The sequence below is a fragment of the Amblyomma maculatum genome, chromosome 4 (assembly GCF_055883805.1).
Source record: "Amblyomma maculatum isolate TAMU_Amacu chromosome 4, ASM5588380v1, whole genome shotgun sequence".
Classification (NCBI taxonomy): Eukaryota; Metazoa; Arthropoda; class Arachnida; order Ixodida; family Ixodidae; genus Amblyomma; species Amblyomma maculatum.
Window position 1 is genome coordinate 138,988,296 of NC_139347.1, and position 19,738 is coordinate 139,008,033.

The following is a 19,738-nucleotide window of genomic DNA, read 5'->3' on the forward strand; positions in this document are numbered from 1 at the left end:
CTTTTTTTTACAAAATGTGGCGCCCTCTGGGAGGGGTTGAAATTTGTCTGCTACTGGTTGAAAACGTCCTTGGGAGATGCCGCCGCCAGCGACAAAATGGTTTCTGTTTTTGACAGCTATTGCCATCTATCGCATACGCCTGTAACTACTATTAACTACACATGGCCTCCGAGATCAGCTCCGGCTGCGCCGATCACGGAGACCAAGAACTGCGCACTGCGCATGCGTAGCTGGGGTTGGTGGTCTGTTTTCAACCAAAGAAGAGGCGCGCATGTGCACAGCTAAAGTGAGCTTTAGCACAGCGGCCTTGTGAAAAAGGCGGATTGTGCGTAAATTAATGTCTTTCAGAGTGGTGGTAGCGCACCATTGGTCGGTATGGCATTGAAGAAAGTAATGCAGGGCAGCTTTCAAACTTCATATTAAATCTTACTAATTCCCATAGACGGACTACTGTAACAGTTTGAACAGTGGCAGCAAGTGAATGGAGCTGTTTCATAACGACAGTTTTAAGAGCAATGCTAGTCGCGCTAAATCTTTGAGGCCCATCGATCATGTATACTCTGTTTATGTCTAGAGCAGCTACCGCGTGGAGCTCAACTTTACTGGCGTTTTTTTTTTATAAAGATCCATTATCCATTTCAGATCAATTCGCAAAGTCTTATAATCGGTTACTGTTCTTGGGTGACAAAGCACGGCATTTCATGCGTCTGTAGCGTGAAATTCAGCCGGTTAGATTAAAACGAAGAAAGGACAAAATCAAATCACAGGCATGGACCGGCAAGTGAGTTACCGAGCTCTCTTTCAGTTAGAGTCACTGCACATTTCACAATATGTTCCGGTATTTTGTGTCTGTGTGCCTAGCAGTTGTGAGTATTGAGAAGTCGTAGAGGTTATTGAGTGGTGTCAATCGATAGAGGGTGATGTAATGTTGTGTGAGAAAAACTAATTAGGCCAATAGGTCAATTAGGTCATTAATTAGAGGCAGAAAATAAAAACTTAAAGGCGAAAATGGTCTCATTAGCGATGGCTTGGTGCCACAATTGAATGTATCAAATACTAAAATGGTTAATTAAAACAGTCAGTTAGGGTGACGTCAAACATGTGACGTCACGCAACCAGAAGTAGGGCCTAAAAGTGCATAGGAAGGGATTGGCGCGCGATTTGAAAGTACCGAAGACCAAAAAAAAAGGGGAAAACAACATGGTGGAAGGAAAGAACTTAGGAGATGCCCTGACGTCACCTTTTTGAAGCCGGTGCGGCCGCGCCGCGACCGGACGCTGCAATGTCTCTCCTCCTCCTTCCCCCTCCGAATTTTCTATCTCCGCAACGATCGCGTACCTTGGGCCCTCAGCAACGCTGTTGCTTGTGGCCCGAGTTTTCATAGCAACAGCGAGGCCATTGCTAATAGCCCGACTTGGCTAACCCTAAATTTTGACGTCACTTCCGTGACACTTTCGCCAATGCATTGGGAATTGCAAGAGCCTCTCCTAAGTTGTTTCCTTCCTCCATGGGAAACATGAAGTGAATTAATGTGACGTCAAGGATGAGATCGCCACCGGAAGTAGAGCCTAAAAAGGGTATAGGAAGAGATTTGCGGGCAATTTGAAAGTACCGAAGACCAAAAAAGGGGAAACAAGAAGTGAATTAATGTGACGTCAGGGATGTGACGTTACGCAACCGGAAGTAGAGCCGAAAAAGGGCATAGGAGGGATTGGCGCTCAATTTTAAAGTATCAAAGACTAAAGCAGTTAATTAAGGCAGTAAACATTAGGGTGGCATCAAAGATCTTACGTCACGCAACCGAAAGTATAGCAAAAAGGGCATAGGAAGAGATTGGCGCGCAATTTGAAAGTACCGCAAACTAAAATGGATAAGCAAGAAGTGATTTATTGTGACGTCAAGGATGTGACGTCACGCAACTGGCAGTAAAGCCGAAAAAGGGCATAGGAAGGGATTGACGCGCAATTTGAAGGTGCCAAAGACTAAAATGAATAAACAAGAAGTGAATTAATGTGGCGTAGAGGATATGACGTCAGGCAACCGGAAGTAGAGCCAAAAAAAAAAAGGGCATAGGAAAGGATGGGCGCGCAATTTGAATGTACCGAAACACCAGGAAAAGCTGCCGTCTATATTAGGGCCAACATTCCCCAAACGCCACTTGACTTGAGCAAGTGGTGCAACCCTCAGCAGGAAGTAGTTGCTGTACTCACGCGTCCGAACAAAGCGCCCCTTATATTAGTGTCCGTGTACGCTCGGCCAAGAAACACAGTACTTAATCTAGGATGGGTTATGCATATTCGCCGTTCATACCCTGGAATTGCGATACTAATCGGTGGAGATTTTAACGCTCTGCACACCATATGGGGATATGATTATGATTCTAAAAGGGGTGATCAAGTTCATACTGCCTTCACAGAAATGGAATTTACACTGCTAAATCATCCAGGAGTCGCAACACTACCTGCAACACAAACACGCTCACCAGACTTGACGTGGTGGAAGGGCCCTGGTGCACCACAATGGCAGGCGGAATTAGATGCGTGGGGTAGTGACCATGTCCCCATTAGTATTGGTCTTAATTTGGGACATATGAAGAAAATTCGAAAGAAAGCTTCTGTTACACTTTGGGATGGTGTACGGCAGGATATTCGAACGCATTCAGTTAGCCCGAATGCTCTCGTTACCACCCTTCAAACGGTACTCAAGGATCACACCATTACAACTACAGTGAACGAAGATCAGCCAACTCCCGACCTGCACCTACTAAAACTTTGGGCACGTCGAAAACAGGCCGAGATACAGGCTGGTCGCCATCCTGAAGACGTGCAAAGAAAAATTGAGGTAAACAGAGTGACGGCACAGGCACGCCGATATGAAAAACAGCTGGCTCATAGGAGATGGGATGAGTGGTGCAGTCGTTTGGGCTCAGGAACGACTAACAAGGCCCTCTGGAGGACTTTCCATGGCATGGAAAAGAGGCGGCAGGTTAAAGATCATGCAGAAAGTATTAGACTCGCATTACAGCTTACACCAGAGGAATTTGCAGATCAGGCTGCTGCCCTTTTCTTCCCGAGCCGCGCACATTATCCGGTGCCTTCACCGACAGTGGATGCGGTTGATATAACAGGAATAACATTACCATTTACCAAATTGGAGTTATTGGCTGCTATAGAAGAAGCGAATGGTAAAACTGCGCCTGGACATGACGATATTCCTTATGAAGTATTGAAGAATTTAGAAGGAGCCGCAGTTGACGGCTTGTTGGATGTGGTAAATGAGGTATGGCAAGGAGGAGACATTCCACTCGGCTGGAAACACTCGGTGGTGGTAACAATACCAAAGGCTGGGAAACCTCCCACAAGTCTAGAATCTTTGCGACCTATCTCGCTAACACCCACAATTTGCAAGATCTATGAAAAGATGATAGCCACCCGCCTGTCATGGTGGTTGGAAAGCAATAAAAAATACCATGCTCGACAAATTGGGTTCCGAACAAACCTTGGGACAAAAAATGGACTGGCTGTGCTCGCTGAAGAGGTCATACACGTGTCGCCTTATAGCCACCTAGTGCGCACTGTAGTGGCTACCGACATGGCGAAGGCATACGACAACGTGTTACACGCCAAGATTCTTAGCAACATGGAATGTATGGGCATTCCCTTGCAGGTCATAAAAGCAGTACATAATCTGCTTAAGGGCAGGATGTTTTCTATCCGGATAAACGGAAAACAAATTGGCAATTACACCTCGAACAGAGGCGTGCCACAAGGGTCAGTGTTAGCACCTTTCTTATTTTATATCGCACTGATCCCATTGGCGTGGAAATTAGCTAAAATACCAGAAGTGCGGTTCATGATATACGCAGATTATGTCACGATTTGGTCTGTTCATAAACAACTTGAGAGACAGAATCGGTATCTGCAAGAGGCTTTAAATACCATAGATGAGTACGTGCAAGATGCAGGTCTGGAATTATCACCTTAAAAGTCCAGTTACATTCATGTTGCCAACAAGAATGGAAGAAAACAATTGGCAACCCAAAGAGTCACCCTAAAGATTGGAAATCAGGCATTGGAAGAGGTGGACGAGTTGAGAGTTCTTGGCCTAGAAATTCACAAATCCGGCAAATGAACACAATGGCTTCATAAGGTGAAAAAAGTAGCTGCGACTTCCTTAAACTTGATAAAACGCATTTCGTCTAGGGGAGGAGGAGCTCGAGCGAACATGGCAAGACGTCTTGTACAATCAGTGTTACAGCCGAGGATACTATACCAGGCCCAATTCCAAAGACTCACGAGGCGGCAATGGGCGAAATTGGAAACAATAAATAGAAACGCAATGCGCACTATCACGGCCTTACCAAAACTTACACCTATCCCTATTCTCCAAGAGTTTGCACAAATAAATACGTTGACAGAATTAATTGAACAACGAGAGGCAACAAGGAATCTGAAGCGAAAGTACGTTATGCCCATAGCATCCTTGTACAACGAGGTGGCAGTTCGAACACCACCAATGGCTGACGCCCTTCGTGGGAATTCACGACTATTACGACAAACAAGACCACTCGGCTTCGTCGCAAAGAAAAGCTGACATCTCGACCTCTGGTTGATGCACTTCCAGGTACCCGCATTGCATATAAGGACGCATCAATTATAGAAAATGGCGGTAGAACAGCAGCTACTAGTCCAACACACAGCGAACTAAAGGTACATAAAGAATATGTTTTAGAATACCCGGACCCGGTTGTGATGGAACTCTATGCAATCCGCGATGCTATGGAGGCCATAAATAAAATAGATTCGATAACAGAAGCCCACATCTATACAGACTCTTTAGCCGCCATAAAACAACTGAAGAAAGTGACGAAGACGCTATGTGTTACCCAGGAAATCCACGCAGTCAATAAAAAAACAAAGATAAGCATCCAGATACATTGGACACAAGACAATGTTGAGAACGCTGAGCAGAGAAAAGTTGACCACCTCACACACGAAGTTCCAAACACTAATGCGCCCCCCACCAGGCTCCCTTTCGATGCCCGCTCCGCTGTTCCCATCTTAGCATCCTCTTTAAGGAAAAGTACACGTGCCCTCATTCCCCCGTGTACATTCCCACTCCCTCGTAACTTAATGAGATTGGAGGAGGTTTCCCTTAGAAGGATAAGTGCTGAGGCGGCCCTTACCCCGTCGGTAAAATGCCGATGGGAATCGCAAGCAGACATCGGACCAACCACATGCCCGAAGTGTTCCACACCAGCTGCAGAAGTGGATGTCCGCCACCTGCTATGGACTTGTGCAGGGACAAGGGCATCAAAGACACAGATTCTGCGCGAAGTGGGACTAACCACAACAAGGGAAGAGGACTTTTCTAAATGGCTCACCGACAACGCTAAGAGCGGGAGCCTGCTCCGGTTCCTCACGGAAAACCATTTACATGAGTTTATATAATATGCGTTATGGCAAGCTTGCGTACAAAAAAAAATGCTAAAATGAATAAACAAGAAGTGAATTGGATGTGACGTAGATCATGTGGCGCCCCGCAACCGGAAGTAGAGCCCACAAAGGGCTTAGGAAGAGATTGGCACGCAATTTGAATGTACCAAAGACTAAAATGAATAAACAAGAAGTGAATAAATGTGACGTAGAAGATGTGACGTCAAGCAACCGTAAGTAGAGCCGAAAAAGGGCGTAGGAAGGAATTAGTGCGCAATTTGAAAGTACTAAGGACTACAATCGGTGAACAAGAAGTGAATTAAGTAACTAGAAGCAACCAACAGCAGCATCCGTGCTATCGCATTACTCCAATGCAGATTCTGCAGTGCTCTTTAATTTTTTTGATGAACAGGTATATATAGGAATACTCGGCGCACACACCTGCTGTCGGGCATAGCTAGCGTTTTTAGGTAGGAGACGCATATCTACGAACGCTGGGCATAGTCCGCAGGCGGCCTTCTTAGTAAAGCTTATAGGCAACCTGCAGTGGCCAGGCGGCGCTAGTCGAGCGCAGCGTTCAGCGCCACCAACGGCGGCGCCGAGTAATCTGAGTAGGCCGGCGCGGTCGGGTTGCGTTCGCGTTGTACGGCTGGAAGCATCTCGGCTCTCATTTTCTGCGGTTTTAAGGCAATCGAATGTCTTCAGAGCTACTGGCAAAAAGACACCGCCTGTTCGAGAATGGTCATGTTTAAAACGTGAACGGTGTCGACGTCACCGCGCAGTGCGCGCCGCTCGCGACGGAACACCCGCGCGCACAGCTTTGAATTTCGCGTGAGTAGACGGAAATTTTTTTAACGAAATTTGTTCTCTCAGGACATCAGTCGGATATGTGATGATTAATTAAGAAATAATTAAACGAATGAAAAATGTTGTAAACGTAGCTTTTCATTTACCTATTGCGTTCACACCTCATACCCAAACATTGAAAGTGCAGAGAGAACCTGATAAGAGATTAATCGCCGTTTCTTTTTTTTTTGTTCTTTACAGCAGCATAATAATTTCCTCGCGGTTTTGCTTTACAGTTTAATACCATGACGAACACTTTTGTTCGTGGTGCACCTTTCGACAGTGCCACGGAGGTTACAGGAGGCATGGTGCGATACCCGCTACGGATGTCGTGGCGACTGCAAGCACTGTGCGGTTGTAGCGTGCATCATCAACGAAAACTGTGCGTTCCGGAGGCGGAGAGTAGGGGGCCTCCTACACCGTTGGAAAAATAAAGCTCTTAACAACAACTGGCATGCATTTTGTACCTCCGTACCTCAAACTTGGGGAAAGCCGGTGGGTAATGCTGGTACTCAACAGCAAAGCTTTCGTAAAGGAGGTCGTTAAGAGTTAGAATTTTTGCTGTTGCTACTAATTATGAAATAGTCTATCATCTGGGACAAGAGACTCTTGAGTAGCTTGAGCAGTCGGTGAAAGAAATATTTGACGCGGAACGATAGAACGAAGTTCCATTCTCAGCGTACACAGTATCACGGGCCTCTACACTCCGCCACTTCGACTTTTTCAGCACCTTAAGAACTAATTTACAGATAAATATGCTTATTGAAATCTGTAATTGGAAGTTTCGAAGATATTGGTACGGGGCCTTCTACCCCGCACTTCCACCAAGATGATACGGGGCAGAAGGCTAGCACAGGAAACCACAGCAGGTGATGGGCAAGTGTTCACAGCACAGTAGAGCAGAACACAGCAAGTGTTCAGGTAAGTCCCAACGGTTTCTTCAGCTTCGTCTTCCTTTCGCGTCACTACTGTTGATCGCCCTCTTCAACATCCAGCGACGCAGGGCATATATGTAACAATATTTTGGCTTTGTGGTTCCGAATAGCCACCGCATTAGAAATCCGGTTCACAGATCCACGAACATTTTTTTTTTTATTTCGCCTCCGTTGAAATGCGGCTGGCATACGATGCTGCGGCTGCACGGCTTTGTTGCTTTTCTAAACATATGCCACTCGATCTTGCACAGCATATTAGTACACGCCAGATTTTACAGCGCGGAGCGCGTACTTATAGTAGTGTGCCCCAACCAGCGTGCGACTCCCCGAGTCAGAAGTTTATACCGTTTCCTCCGCTCACGGGCAATCGTCTTATTTTAGCTTCTTGGCGTCTGTACGCCAATGGCCCCATAACAAAACGAATTCCAGTTACATTACTATCTCGCAGCCAATATCTCCTTCTCTCATCATTCTCCCCAGGTTCTCCCAACAAGCGGTACGCTTAGGCTTCCTTCGTGATTGTGGCAGTCTTTCTCGCCACCCTTGCGCTTATTATCGTTATTCTTCCCATCCGTAGTAGTCGAAGCATCGCACGAGACCACTGAAGTCACTAAATGAGTAAATCACACTCACTGGGATAACAAAACACGAACGCAGAAGGAACACAGCGGCCGCAACATATACGGCGTCAGCTTCTGCGCCGCCTCAGTATTAGCTCCCGTCGGCCGCCAGGTGGCGTCACATGTATCAGCAAACTCCATTGCAGGTTGCCTATTGCGTGCCCCGTGTGCTTCGAATGAAGACCAGCCGAGGTCACCTTGTACGGCTTCGACAAGCCCTATCCGGGGCAGCTTAGACTTACAAAACTGATGTGTTTTGTAATCAGATATTCAAGAGATCCTTAAGTCATATGACTAAGTGTGACTTATAAATAGTCTGGTGCGTCGTAACTAGAGTTAAAGACGTCATCAAGTAAAGTGACCAAGATGGCAGCCAAGATGCGTAGTATGTCATAACAGAAATTGATAACATCATCAAAGTCACGTGATCAAGATGACATTCAGTAGTAGTATGTCGTTGCTAGAAAATAAAGACGTAAGTGGCCAGGGCATTCCGGTATGTAGATGATCATGGAGTGTTTCTTTATACCCCTAATAAATAGCCAGATGGTGTGGACATCTTGTTGGAATATCTTGAGTATGTTATGGAGAATGCAGCGCCAGAAGTCTTCATACACATAATCAGAGATGACTTGCGAAACTGGTGTATTATGTATTAATTGGAAATTGACGATTTCATCAACTTACGTGATCAGATTGCTTGCAAAGTGGCAAAGCATATTTTAACATCAGTGAAGAGGTAAAACTGACTTCGCACTCTATACCAATGTTGTAAACATCTCTGTCATTTTTTAGTGAATATAATGGTCATCATATCACATTCGCACCTTTAAAGTTTTCATGCTCGCCAATTTTTCTTTTACTAGTTTTGTGTTGTGAGATACAAAAGCTTTTGTAAAAGGTATATACTGTCTCAGAAGAGCATCAATTCCCGTTCCTGTTATACTTCTCATAATCGTACTCCTGTTGCAAAAGACTGTCTGATTGTTTTTGTTTTTTCTGAAGCCTGTTACACTGGTCATTAGCATCAAGCACTCCAGCACTCAGTTTGTTTTTTATGAGGGGAGAGGGGCTGAGGGGTGTCCTTCAGGAAACAAAAAAGGATACTACATGTACAGGGTCGTCCACTCTTAGTGCGAACTTGCGACCAGATTCGCTGAGTCACTGGAAAATTTCCATAGTACCGCAAAGGTGCCCGCGGGCGCCATCTTCCTTCCAGACTGCCGTACAGGGCCGCCGTCGTATAGTCTAAACATAAGTTATTGAGCTCAACAAAACTGTATTTCGGCCTATTTATTTAGAACAGTACGAACGGTGATTACATGGTCGCGATCTTGATTACTGTGCACGGGCAGCAATCGATGGGAAAAAAGTGTGTAGGTGGATCGGAAAAGTTGCAGGCCGCAGGCTGCACTCACAAATCCCGGGCTGTTTGCACCACCTCGTATTCTACGCACACTATAGTGGTGTTACAATATTATAAAGTGACCGGGTACGAAATAGCGTGTCTGCGTATATCGTAGGAACGTGTGCACGTCAAGTCGTTGAGAATGCCGCGCATCGGCGCCCCTGCGCCAGGCACAGAGAACGCGTGGTGCTGGACTTGATTACGCTCCAAAACGATAATTCGCTTTGTATAAGCGTCACAAAATGAAGCAGCAGGTTAGCCGACACAGCATTAAAAAAAAAACATACTATTTAGTAATGGCGATCAAATTATCATTTACATCACCATCGTTGCATGCGTCAAGAACGCCTAGAGAATGCAAGCGCATTTGTAAGCGTGAACTTAATTCTTTTTCAGTGTCCTCGTCAAGCGAAGGGAAAGTAACGCGCTGGTCTCGCCCATTTTCAGCGGGCTAAAAAGAACGTGAATTTTGGCTTATTGTCTTTCCTCGCGAGATTGCGAATATTGCATTTTTCATTTGTTAGATGGTGTCACTATAATAGAGTTCTATCGAAATCCCCCTTGTGCCGCCTATTTGCTAGAACCTCGCTTATTACGTCAAAAATCAGTACGACATTGGCATAGTACACTGCTTCCATATGTGGTTGGCACGCACTGGCCAGAAGTTTCCACTTGCAAACGCACAAATGTATTGAGCTAGTTATTCTAGTCGATATAATGTTATACTGAACAGTTTGCAGGGAACCGCAACAGCAGTTGACTAGAAATAAATAAACTTAGAGCCCTGCAAAAGACTGTATTGATGAAATGCGCAAGCCAGAGTTGCTGCACCACACGGTACAACGCGCTCCTTGTATATCTTATGTAGGCTTTGCTAGCAATGCCAGTGCTTGTGATTCGTGCTGCAGTGGAAATTTCCTTTTCTTGGAGCACTTTCGTTGCAGTACTCCTGCAAGTGTAGGACTGGCGGTACGGCGTCGCTCCATTTGCATAGTCCTCTCGTAGCCACGTGACATTCTCATGCAACTTGACTGTCACCTGACCTTGTTACGGGATAGTCTCACAGTAACGTGACATTTGTGACCCATGACTGAACTTTTGACCCACAAGTCATAACTGCGACTCATGACTTGCATGAATTTACACAAACTCTTTACCACATCGTCAGTCATCACTCCCAGATGTAACTCTGCTCATGACTCATGACGAACTACAATGACATGCATGACAGACCGTTTATGTACCACACGTCTTACACATTCAGACATGCATGACTACTAACGCCACCATCTGATGATTTCTTATCGCACACTTACAGTTTGCTTCTATACTTCTTGCAAACACGTTTAGTGCTAACATAGCCTAGTAAGCATTTCGCCATAATAGCTAGTAAATGTATAATAAAAATGCACAAAGGAAGAGGTGCGGGAGGCGCACATCGATTCGCAAATGAGCATAGGCCTGCGCTCATGCGCGAGCAGAGTATGAGCATTTTTGCACAAGTGAATGTAGATGTAGCAGTTTCCTGCTGGTGAGATAGTTCACTTAGTGTGAGGGTAGCTTTTGCAAAATTGCGCAAGCGAAATGAACGCGGCGTGTTTCAGCACGCGTGCGGTACACTGTGTTCGAATGTAAGCACCTGTTCCGATCACGCGCACTGTGCGCACCTTTGAGTATTTCCTGCTCTCGTTTCGCGGCTAACCGAACGAAAGGTGAAACCATGCAGTGTACCATCGTATCTTGCACAACAGGGTGTTCTTTCATGACGCCAAGCTTTCCCGACCGAATCTGCGAACCCACATTGACCGCCGTTGCAGGTCATATTTTTTTCCCCTTCAAGAACATAAAAAACACCGAAATCCAAAGGCACAGCAGTCGGGCACGCTGCCTTCGAATTTATCGCATGAACACTTCAAACAAAAGTTAAAAAAAAAAGAGCAACTCCGACACAAGACACCGCAGGCACGATTGGAAGGGATACGACGACCCGAAGTCACGTGACCTGTAGACAGTAGGCGGGCCAGCAGTATAGTGTTCTAGAACACTATACCAGCAGTGCACGAAAAAAACATTCACGGGGCTCACTAAAGTGCTTCAAGGCGGAAGCGTAATTCAAGACGGGTGCCGTTCGACAGTAAAACGTAATTACCGGCTACCGAAAATCCCAATTCTGTAAGCGTAAACTTTCACTAATTGCCTATAATAATGTGCCTAATTAGCACAAGCAGACTAACTAGCTAATTGGTGTATTGCACTTTATTCAATTACCAGTACAAGGTACACTTATCAGTAAACCTTAGTTTCTGTTTAGCAAGTGCAAGCTTGCGCTAATTGCCTAGTTAGTGCAATTGACAATCACTTCGCTCAATTTTAAATAAACCCTCGACTGACTACGTCAACATTTAATAAACTCAACTAATGAATTAAAATTAGTCCCACTTTTTGAAGCATCACTATACCATCCCTTTAATTGATTACATCATCATCATCATCATCCTCATCAGCCTGACTACCCACTGCAGGGCGAAGGCCTCTCCCATATTCCTCCAATTAACCCGGTCTTATGCTAGCTGCATCCACTTGACCCATGCGAACTTAACATCATCCGGCCACCTAACTTTCTGCCGCCCCTTGCTACGCTTTTCTAGCCTTGCAATCCAGTTTGTTACCCTAAGCGATCATCGGTTATCCTCTCTTCGTACTGCTATTGCATGGTTACTAGCCGTACAAATGGCCCCGTCTGAAATTCGCGCACTCTGACGTGAGGACCATTTCGACCAATTGAAAAGCGTGACATTTCTGTCAACAATTGCTGTTTACAGCGATGAGGCATTAAAAGACTCCGCCCTAAAATGCGATACTGTGAAATTTTTCATTGCTCTTAACACGTAAAGTCTTCAAGAATCAAGACTGCGCATGACGGTCACAGAATCGACGTGTGCCCGAAAGGAGATGTTCGACAGTGCGAGGCGATCCTCTCGTGTCGCAGTGGTGACCGTAATTAATACTGACACATAAACTCTTCAAAATGGCATATGACACAGATTTCACAGATTTCTCTTTTTTGTATCTCCAAGTTGTGTTCTTCGACGGCCACAACTCTTTTGCAATTAATTTTATAGTAAAGACCCTAATCCTTCGCAGTTTTGCATGAATGTTCCTTTTACACGAACATTCGCACAATCAGCGAATAATCGTACATATATTTCATTCGTTTTCTGTTCAGTTTTTGACTGCTTTACCTGTACTTGGTTGGGTTCCGATAAAATGCTGTTGCATAATTTTTCAGTACATGATGGTGCGTCTCTCATAGCCTTGGTCACTTTGGCACGTTAAACGAGTACATGGCGGTGGGCAGTTCTCACAACTTATTTGCAACACATATCCTATAGCGGAATGTTGACCTAGTTGGTCGTCACACATGAAAAAACTCAAGACTGGAAGTTATGCAAGAAAAAAATGTTGAACTGACTTGCATAAATGTGCAGTTTTGAAAAAGAATGAGGACAAGTTGACACGAGAGATTTTAGAAACCTGGGCGACGAACGTGCCTGGTGTGTGTGTAGGGGGAGGGGGAGGACCTGCTGTTAAGGGTGTGGCGGTCACACCCAGCCCTTTTTGGTTTCAGCGAAGGACGGCGAAGTACAGCTCCACTTTAATGACGTGACTTTTATAGCGCCGTCCCTAACCTTTCGCAGTTTCGCATGAAGATACGTTTTACACGAATATTCGCGCAATAAGCGAATAATCGCACAAATATATCATTCGCATTCGATACAGTTTTTTACTGCATTGCCCGTACACGGTTGGGTTTCGATAAAGCGCTGTACCGAAAAACCTAATATCGATCAAATTATTTGCATAATTTTTCAGCACATGGCGGTGCGTCCTTCATAGCCTTAGTCACTTTGGCACGTTAAACTAACACATGGCGGAGCGAAGTTCTTGCAACATATTTGCAACAAATATCCTACAGAGGTTTGAGAGCGCTAGGTTCACGCGAATAAGTAACTTGCGTGTTCTTCCGAGTTCCGGTTTAGTTTATTTGACTCATTTCGAAAAGAACTCAACTGGGACCTGCGGTTTAAGGCGTGGCGGTCACACACCTATTCCTGGTTTCAGCGCCGGACAGTAACTAAGGGACGCCGAGTCGTTCTTAAAGTGCATATGTGACTCGCGAACGAGCGTGGTTCAAAGGCGCAGGTAAAGAGAAAGCAACTATCAACTATTATACTAACTCACCTGTTCAAGATGGCGCCGTTCAAGATGGATCCCCGACTACGAGTTGTGGGTCTCCGCGGCACTGGGCAGAGCGACGTGCTGCAACAAGATTCCCTGGGAGCGTCGTCGCCACCGCGCGGGGCTCGGAAACGGTGAGACAACAGCACAAAGAAATGCACAGCGCGCCGGATAAAGAATATACGCACACATCGTGCATAGAGAGCATGTTCGCCATACGTCATGAGACGAGAGAAACAGTACACTTTCTCGCACGGATTGTTTTTGTATGTTTGTTTCTTAGCCGCCGAGGTGTTAGCTGGATTGCTGCATGAGGGCCAGCTGATCTCGACTGTGGTCCAAGGACAGCCGCACTCTCCACGGAGGAAAGGGGTGGGCATGAGTAATATTGTCACTATTTTCTTTTTCTCGAGGGTCGTGTGTGTGTGTGTGTGTGTGTGTGTGTGTGTGTGTGTGTGTGTGTGTGTGTGTGTGTGTGTGTGTGTGTGTGTGTGTGTGTGTGTGTGTGTGTGTGTGTGTGTGTGTGTGTGTGTGTGTGTGTGTGTGTGTGTGTGTGTGTGTGTGTGTGTGTGTGTGTGTGTGTGTGCGCGCGCGTGCGTGCGTGCGTGTGCGTGCGTGTGTGTGTGTGTGTGTGTGTGTGTGTGTGCGTGCGTGCGTGCGTGCGTGCGTGCGTGCGTGCGTGCGTGTCGGAGGATAAGCATTGGCAAGGGATCACAGGCGTATAGTATAAAGTTTCGTGCACAATTCTCGTTACCTGTCCAACAAGAAAAAAAGGACAAAGCGAAGGGAAACCTTTGTGTGTTTCATATTTTGTTTTCAGTACGTGAAACCCTCCCGATGGTTTTATTCTGTAGGCGTATTTTCCAACATGCATTAGGAAATGTTTCTGTTGCACTCATGGATATTTTCGCTTCTCCTGAAGGCAAGTCATTGAAAGCTTGCAAAAATATCAACGTTTTGTACCTGATGTCACTCCAAGTGCAACCATTCTAGTCACTTTTACCTTATTCTTTGTGTTATTCGTTTGCCACCATAAAGGTGTTCAATATAAAATAATAAAATGTTACCATTCTGAAGCGCCATGAAAAAACAGCACACACAAAAAGAGCGCTGATAAAGCAGCAGAGGGGAAAAGAGGCATGGCGACAAAACAGCAGACGGAAAGAACAGCGCAGCAACAAAACAGCACGCGGAAAAAATCAGCAAAACGACAGAACAGCGCCGCGCAGTACAGTGCAGACGTCGCAAGGGTCATCCGCACTGGTGACCATTGGTTAGTACCAATGCAGATTGTAAGCGAGGTCGCATGTTGGTAGTTCACAAAGAAATCGAACCCGTTCCGGCTTCATTGGCAACCAAAATAAAAAGGTATATGGCTCACTAATAAGATTCGTGTGGGTCATTACGGCACTATTTTTGCCCCACATTTCTTTTTCAGCGCGTTACTGCAACAGAGCCACACAACGCGCACTAGCCATGCACTCTGCGAAGAAAATTATTAGCAGAACCACCCAGTCAAGTACTGCGCTCGCAAAACACGACGACGTATCCAATGCGTTGCCAATTCTCGCTTGGCGCTCATCTAACTTTTGTAACTATTTTGTCGTGCCCCAATCTAGCGTCACAAACTGCTGGAACAAAACTTTTATAGAATAAATTGTTGGGGAAGGGGGGAGGGGGGAGGGGGGGGGGACATCAAAGCTCTACCTTTAAGAATATAAAGGGACAGCATTGAAGGCAGCGTTGTTAAAGGCTCCAGTCTGCTGCTCCCATGCGCATCCTTGTTTTCGTCTATTCCCTTTGCTATCCATAGTATCCCTAATTCGTCAAATTGCGCTTCTACTATCTCGAACGTACTCTTTACAGTAAACAATCGTAGGATAGAATATTATGTCAAAGACCACCCGACACAAACACATATTCCTGTTTAAGCAAGCAATACAAACGCGCCTGCGTGTCTATGCTGGCCGCAGCCCGTGGCCTCATAGTGAACCACATGAGATGGAAGTTTAAGTGGCACGTATGAACCGATAAAGCCATAACAGGGAAATGGGGCTCTGTCTAATGTAACTTAGCCCTATCAGTTGAGAAGACCCTTTCCCGCAAAAACGCATTCCCCGCCGGCCAAGAAGGGCTTTGTTTTATGAGAAAACCTGCGTTTTCTTACGTATTGCGAAAAAGCTGCTTTTATATAGCCTTCAACCGCTCTGTTGCGTATTCTCGGTGGGCTATATATCCTCCTTGGCAATCGCGTCACCACTGGTTCTTTAATTTCTGCCTCTATTATCTACAACATATTCACGTGCATGCAGTCGTAAGCTATTCAGTTATATATGAAAGGCTACTTGACATGGATCTATAACATGACCACCTTGAACCAAGCTAGCCAATCGTACGTGTCTTGTATGGCCTAAGCGTATAGAGCGTCTTACTCATCGCCAAAGAGTTCTGGATAGTTCGATTAACATTCCTCCATGCTGCTCAACAAAGGAGCCCTGCTGGCAGCTCCTGTGACGTCATGTAATCTCGTGACGTCATTCAATTTGCCGTTCAAACAGTACTCGGCCATGTCACCTTCCAACTGCATCCTGCAAGTGATTTTTTACTCACAGGCCTACAACAACGGATTTTCTGAGGAAAAATGCAGTCAACGCTATCGCGCGAAAATGTAACAAGGACGAAATGAAGCGACTCTTCCTGTTTCCTCGAAACCGCCACCGTCGCCCTCCGCCTCCCAAAAAGTTCCATCGCTCCTTTTCTTCCGTTTTCGAAGATGGAAATAGAAAAGACGTATAATAGTGCCTCCCAGAGTAGTCCTCTGTTATCTCCTTGTCAGAGCGTTAGTGGTTGCGATTGTGTTCCATGAAACTAATGCTAACGAATCACTGTCGCAAATTGTGCACTTAAAATACGGTTAATGTAGCACGGTGGTGGGGAGGGACTGTCAAGCAATGGGAAAGGGATCCTACATGCACATTAGTCCACGGCCCCATTTTTGTTTTTCCGGCCCTGGATGCATCAGCGGCAGTGAAATCGAAGTCCTGTTCCTGTCGATTCTTAACTAGGTTTTTAGGAGTTGTCCTGCTGGAAACACAGATTAGTGAACACGTGGAACGTCACGTGAAGACATGCGTCAGGCGACAACCGGATGGTGCGACGCTGCTTCGGTGCAACAATGCCTTACAGTACAATACAACTTAAAAAAAAAACTGCAGTTGATAACAATGGACTGTGGCCAGCGACATTATGTGTCTCACCAGTGATTAATCTCAACACGAAATTTTTGATGTTTGGATACAGCAAACAAAATAGAGGAATCAGATCACTTGAATATTTAATTTCATCTTGTGATTAGCTTTTTTGGGTAGCAATAAAAGGGATAATAACAGACTGCATTTTGTCACGCAGGAATTCTCTGTGGCGATCACTGCAGACTTGTGTTTTATCCGACTACCACAGCAAATAGCTCTCGGTGAAAAGCTGAATTGTAATTTATTTCAAGCAATTACTAACTCATATATGATTTCTCCTAATCCCTAAAAATCATATATTAGGGTCGGTTATATTCTGCTCATTTTTCTATAGCCTTAGTGATAGCACGAATTATGGTCTATTTTCGAGCGTCCTTTACGAAAGCATGATTGGTCCTTTGACTGAAGCCGAAGTCTGCCCAACACTCTATTAAGGATTACATTAGCAAATACCTTATCAGGTACGGACAGTAGGTCGATCGATTATATATTTCGGGACGTTGCACGTCTGCTTTCTCATGAAAGGAGATAATGTTAACGTTCTTCTAAGCTTCCGGTAGGCTCGAGGTGACGAGACATTGAGTATACATAGTTTTCACGGACGTCACCGGATGCCAGTCACAGGGCCTTCTGGGATACGTGGGCGCCATATTGAGGTGTACGGAAAGCCAGGCATGCGTGTCAACTTTACCTAGTTTGCATGTAAGACACCTGTTTCTACACAGCAAACATGCCGAATTGTGCCGTGTTTGGCTGCGGAAGCAGAAGCAAGTCCCGACGAAGGCCGGGAAGTGCACAGCCACCCCCAGGAATGTTTCTATTACCGAAAATCATTATGTGGCAGTGCAAGCGCACGGAGACGCTCTCCGCAAAGCGCCGGAGCGTCTGGCTTGCCCGCCTGAACAGAAAAGACCTAAAAAATCTGGCCAACATCCGTGTATGCGGCCGTCACTTCGTTACAGGTAAGAAATGCACGAATCTACCGTGTGTAAATTAAATAGAGCTCGTAACTTTTCGAGATCATTCGTGCTTCCCCGCCAGCCAAAACGTTGCCTGATAGAGCAATGCCACGCTAATTTCATGCTGTCGCGCGTGACTAAACCGTTTATTCCCGCTAAAAGTCACGTTTCTTTGGTAGCAAAGTGAACGTTGCTCTGTTTACTACTGCAGTAAACTCGCCGGTACTGAGTCGTGCTTTGATTGCAGCAGCGGTGGTGCATTGGCTTATTTCGGAATGCTGAGACATCGATTGCGGCAAAATCATGAATGTGTGGTTGCTTTCAGGCAAACCAGCCCGTCTCATGGACGAGACGAATCCGGACTGGGCGCCGAGCGTAGAGCTGGGCTACGGCGGCGGTGAACAACGCGTAGCTGGCGTAGCTGATGCGAGCGCCCGGTACGAGCGCGCCAAGCAACGCGCAGTGAAGACAGCGGTCGCACCCACAGCAGTCGCCACCGCTGCCCTCTCTCATGACAACGCGTTCGAAGATCACGAGCCCATGGGAGAAATCTGTCAGCAGGACGACGCCATGGAACAAAATGCCAGTACAGATTCGGATCCGGATCAATCCGTCGCGGCCAAGCGGTAGCTCCAAGCAGTGCATTGGGCCTGAAGCAAACCAGAGGTAGGTTTGTGGCACAGTACGCTTTTCCCGCGGTTATGAATGTTGTTCACTTGTGCTAAAATTTGCTGCACTGAGAGAGATGGTCATATTTCTGCTTTTCACATTGTTGCAGAAACTGCTGTTCAGACAGACCTCACAGGATACCAGATAACAGCACTGGAAGCTGACAACCATCATCTCTCGTCAGAGCTGCTCGTTTTGAGGAGCAAGAGCACAGATGTCTCCGAGGCATCACTACGTCAAGATGCAGGGAAAGTTTCATTTTACACCGGGCTGCCAAATTTTGTAACGCTCATGGCAGTTTTTGACATAGTCGGAGTTTCTGTGAGGCACACACAGCAGAATGGTGTCGAGAAATTTGTTGAATTTATAATTTTCATGATGAAGCTGAAGTGCAACTTTCCCTTGCAGGATCTTGCATACAGGTTTGGGATATCATGCTCAACAGTGAGCCGAATTTTCGAAAAGTGGCTGCATGGGGCATTTTGGAGATTGAGGTCAGAGATTGCATGGCCGTCACGGCAGCTCTTGCAGAGCACAATGCCACAGGCATTTTATGATTCTTTTGGCGGCAAGGTAGCCATCATCATTGACTGCTTTGAGGTGAGAATTGAACGGCCATCTTCCCTCGAGCCTAGAAGTGAGACTTGGTCGCAGTACAAGGGCAGCAACACTGCTAAGTACCTAATAGGAATTGCCCCACAGGGTGTAATTACCTTTATTTCAGAAGGCTGGGGTGGAAGGGCCAGTGATAGGCATATCACTGAAAACTGTGGTATTCTAAACAACTTAACGCAAGGAGATGTAGTCCTGGCAGATAGGGGCTTTGATATTGCAGACTCATTGGGTTTGTATTGTGCAAAACTGCACATACCTGCTTTCACAAAGGGCAAAAAGCAGCTCTCAGCCATGGAAGTTGAAAGCACTCGAAGGCTGGCGAATGTTCGCATTCACGTCGAGCAAGTGATTGGCTTAGTTCGCAACAAGTATGTAATCATGAAGGATATTCAGCCAATTAACTTTGTGATAGCCAGGCCTGGGGACAAGTTCACACCACTAGACAAGATTGTGGCAGTCTGCTGCACTCTCACAAACCTTTGTTCATCTGTGGTCGCCGCAAATCAAGAGGTGTAGGTTTTGGTGGGGCATATCGAATTAGTACAGAAGTGGAACCTTGCAATGGGCTCCTTCATCGTGCGTACAGAAACATGCAATATGGATAACATTTCTTTTTGTCTCATTGGAGGCAAAAATGGCTCCTTCCTAATATGGGTTTCATTGGGTGGAGTTGGGGTATGTGTGGTTTAACACTATGAACTTTGTTGCCAGATGGAAAGCAGCAGACAGTCTAATTTCTCATGACACAATCACTATACGGG

At 45.9% G+C, this 19,738-nt stretch overlaps 1 protein-coding gene across 1 annotated transcript; it reads left to right on the forward strand.

Annotated features, from left to right (window-relative positions):
* The first annotated feature begins 17,464 nt into the window (after nt 1-17,464).
* Nucleotides 17,465-19,493, forward strand: LOC146193148 (uncharacterized). Its single transcript, XM_084600492.1, has 3 exons — nt 17,465-17,696; nt 18,019-18,279; nt 18,403-19,493. Exons 1-3 carry the CDS (start codon nt 17,465-17,467, stop codon nt 19,491-19,493), a joined length of 1,584 nt encoding a protein of 527 aa, XP_084456618.1.
* Nucleotides 19,494-19,738: the final 245 nt, after the last annotated feature.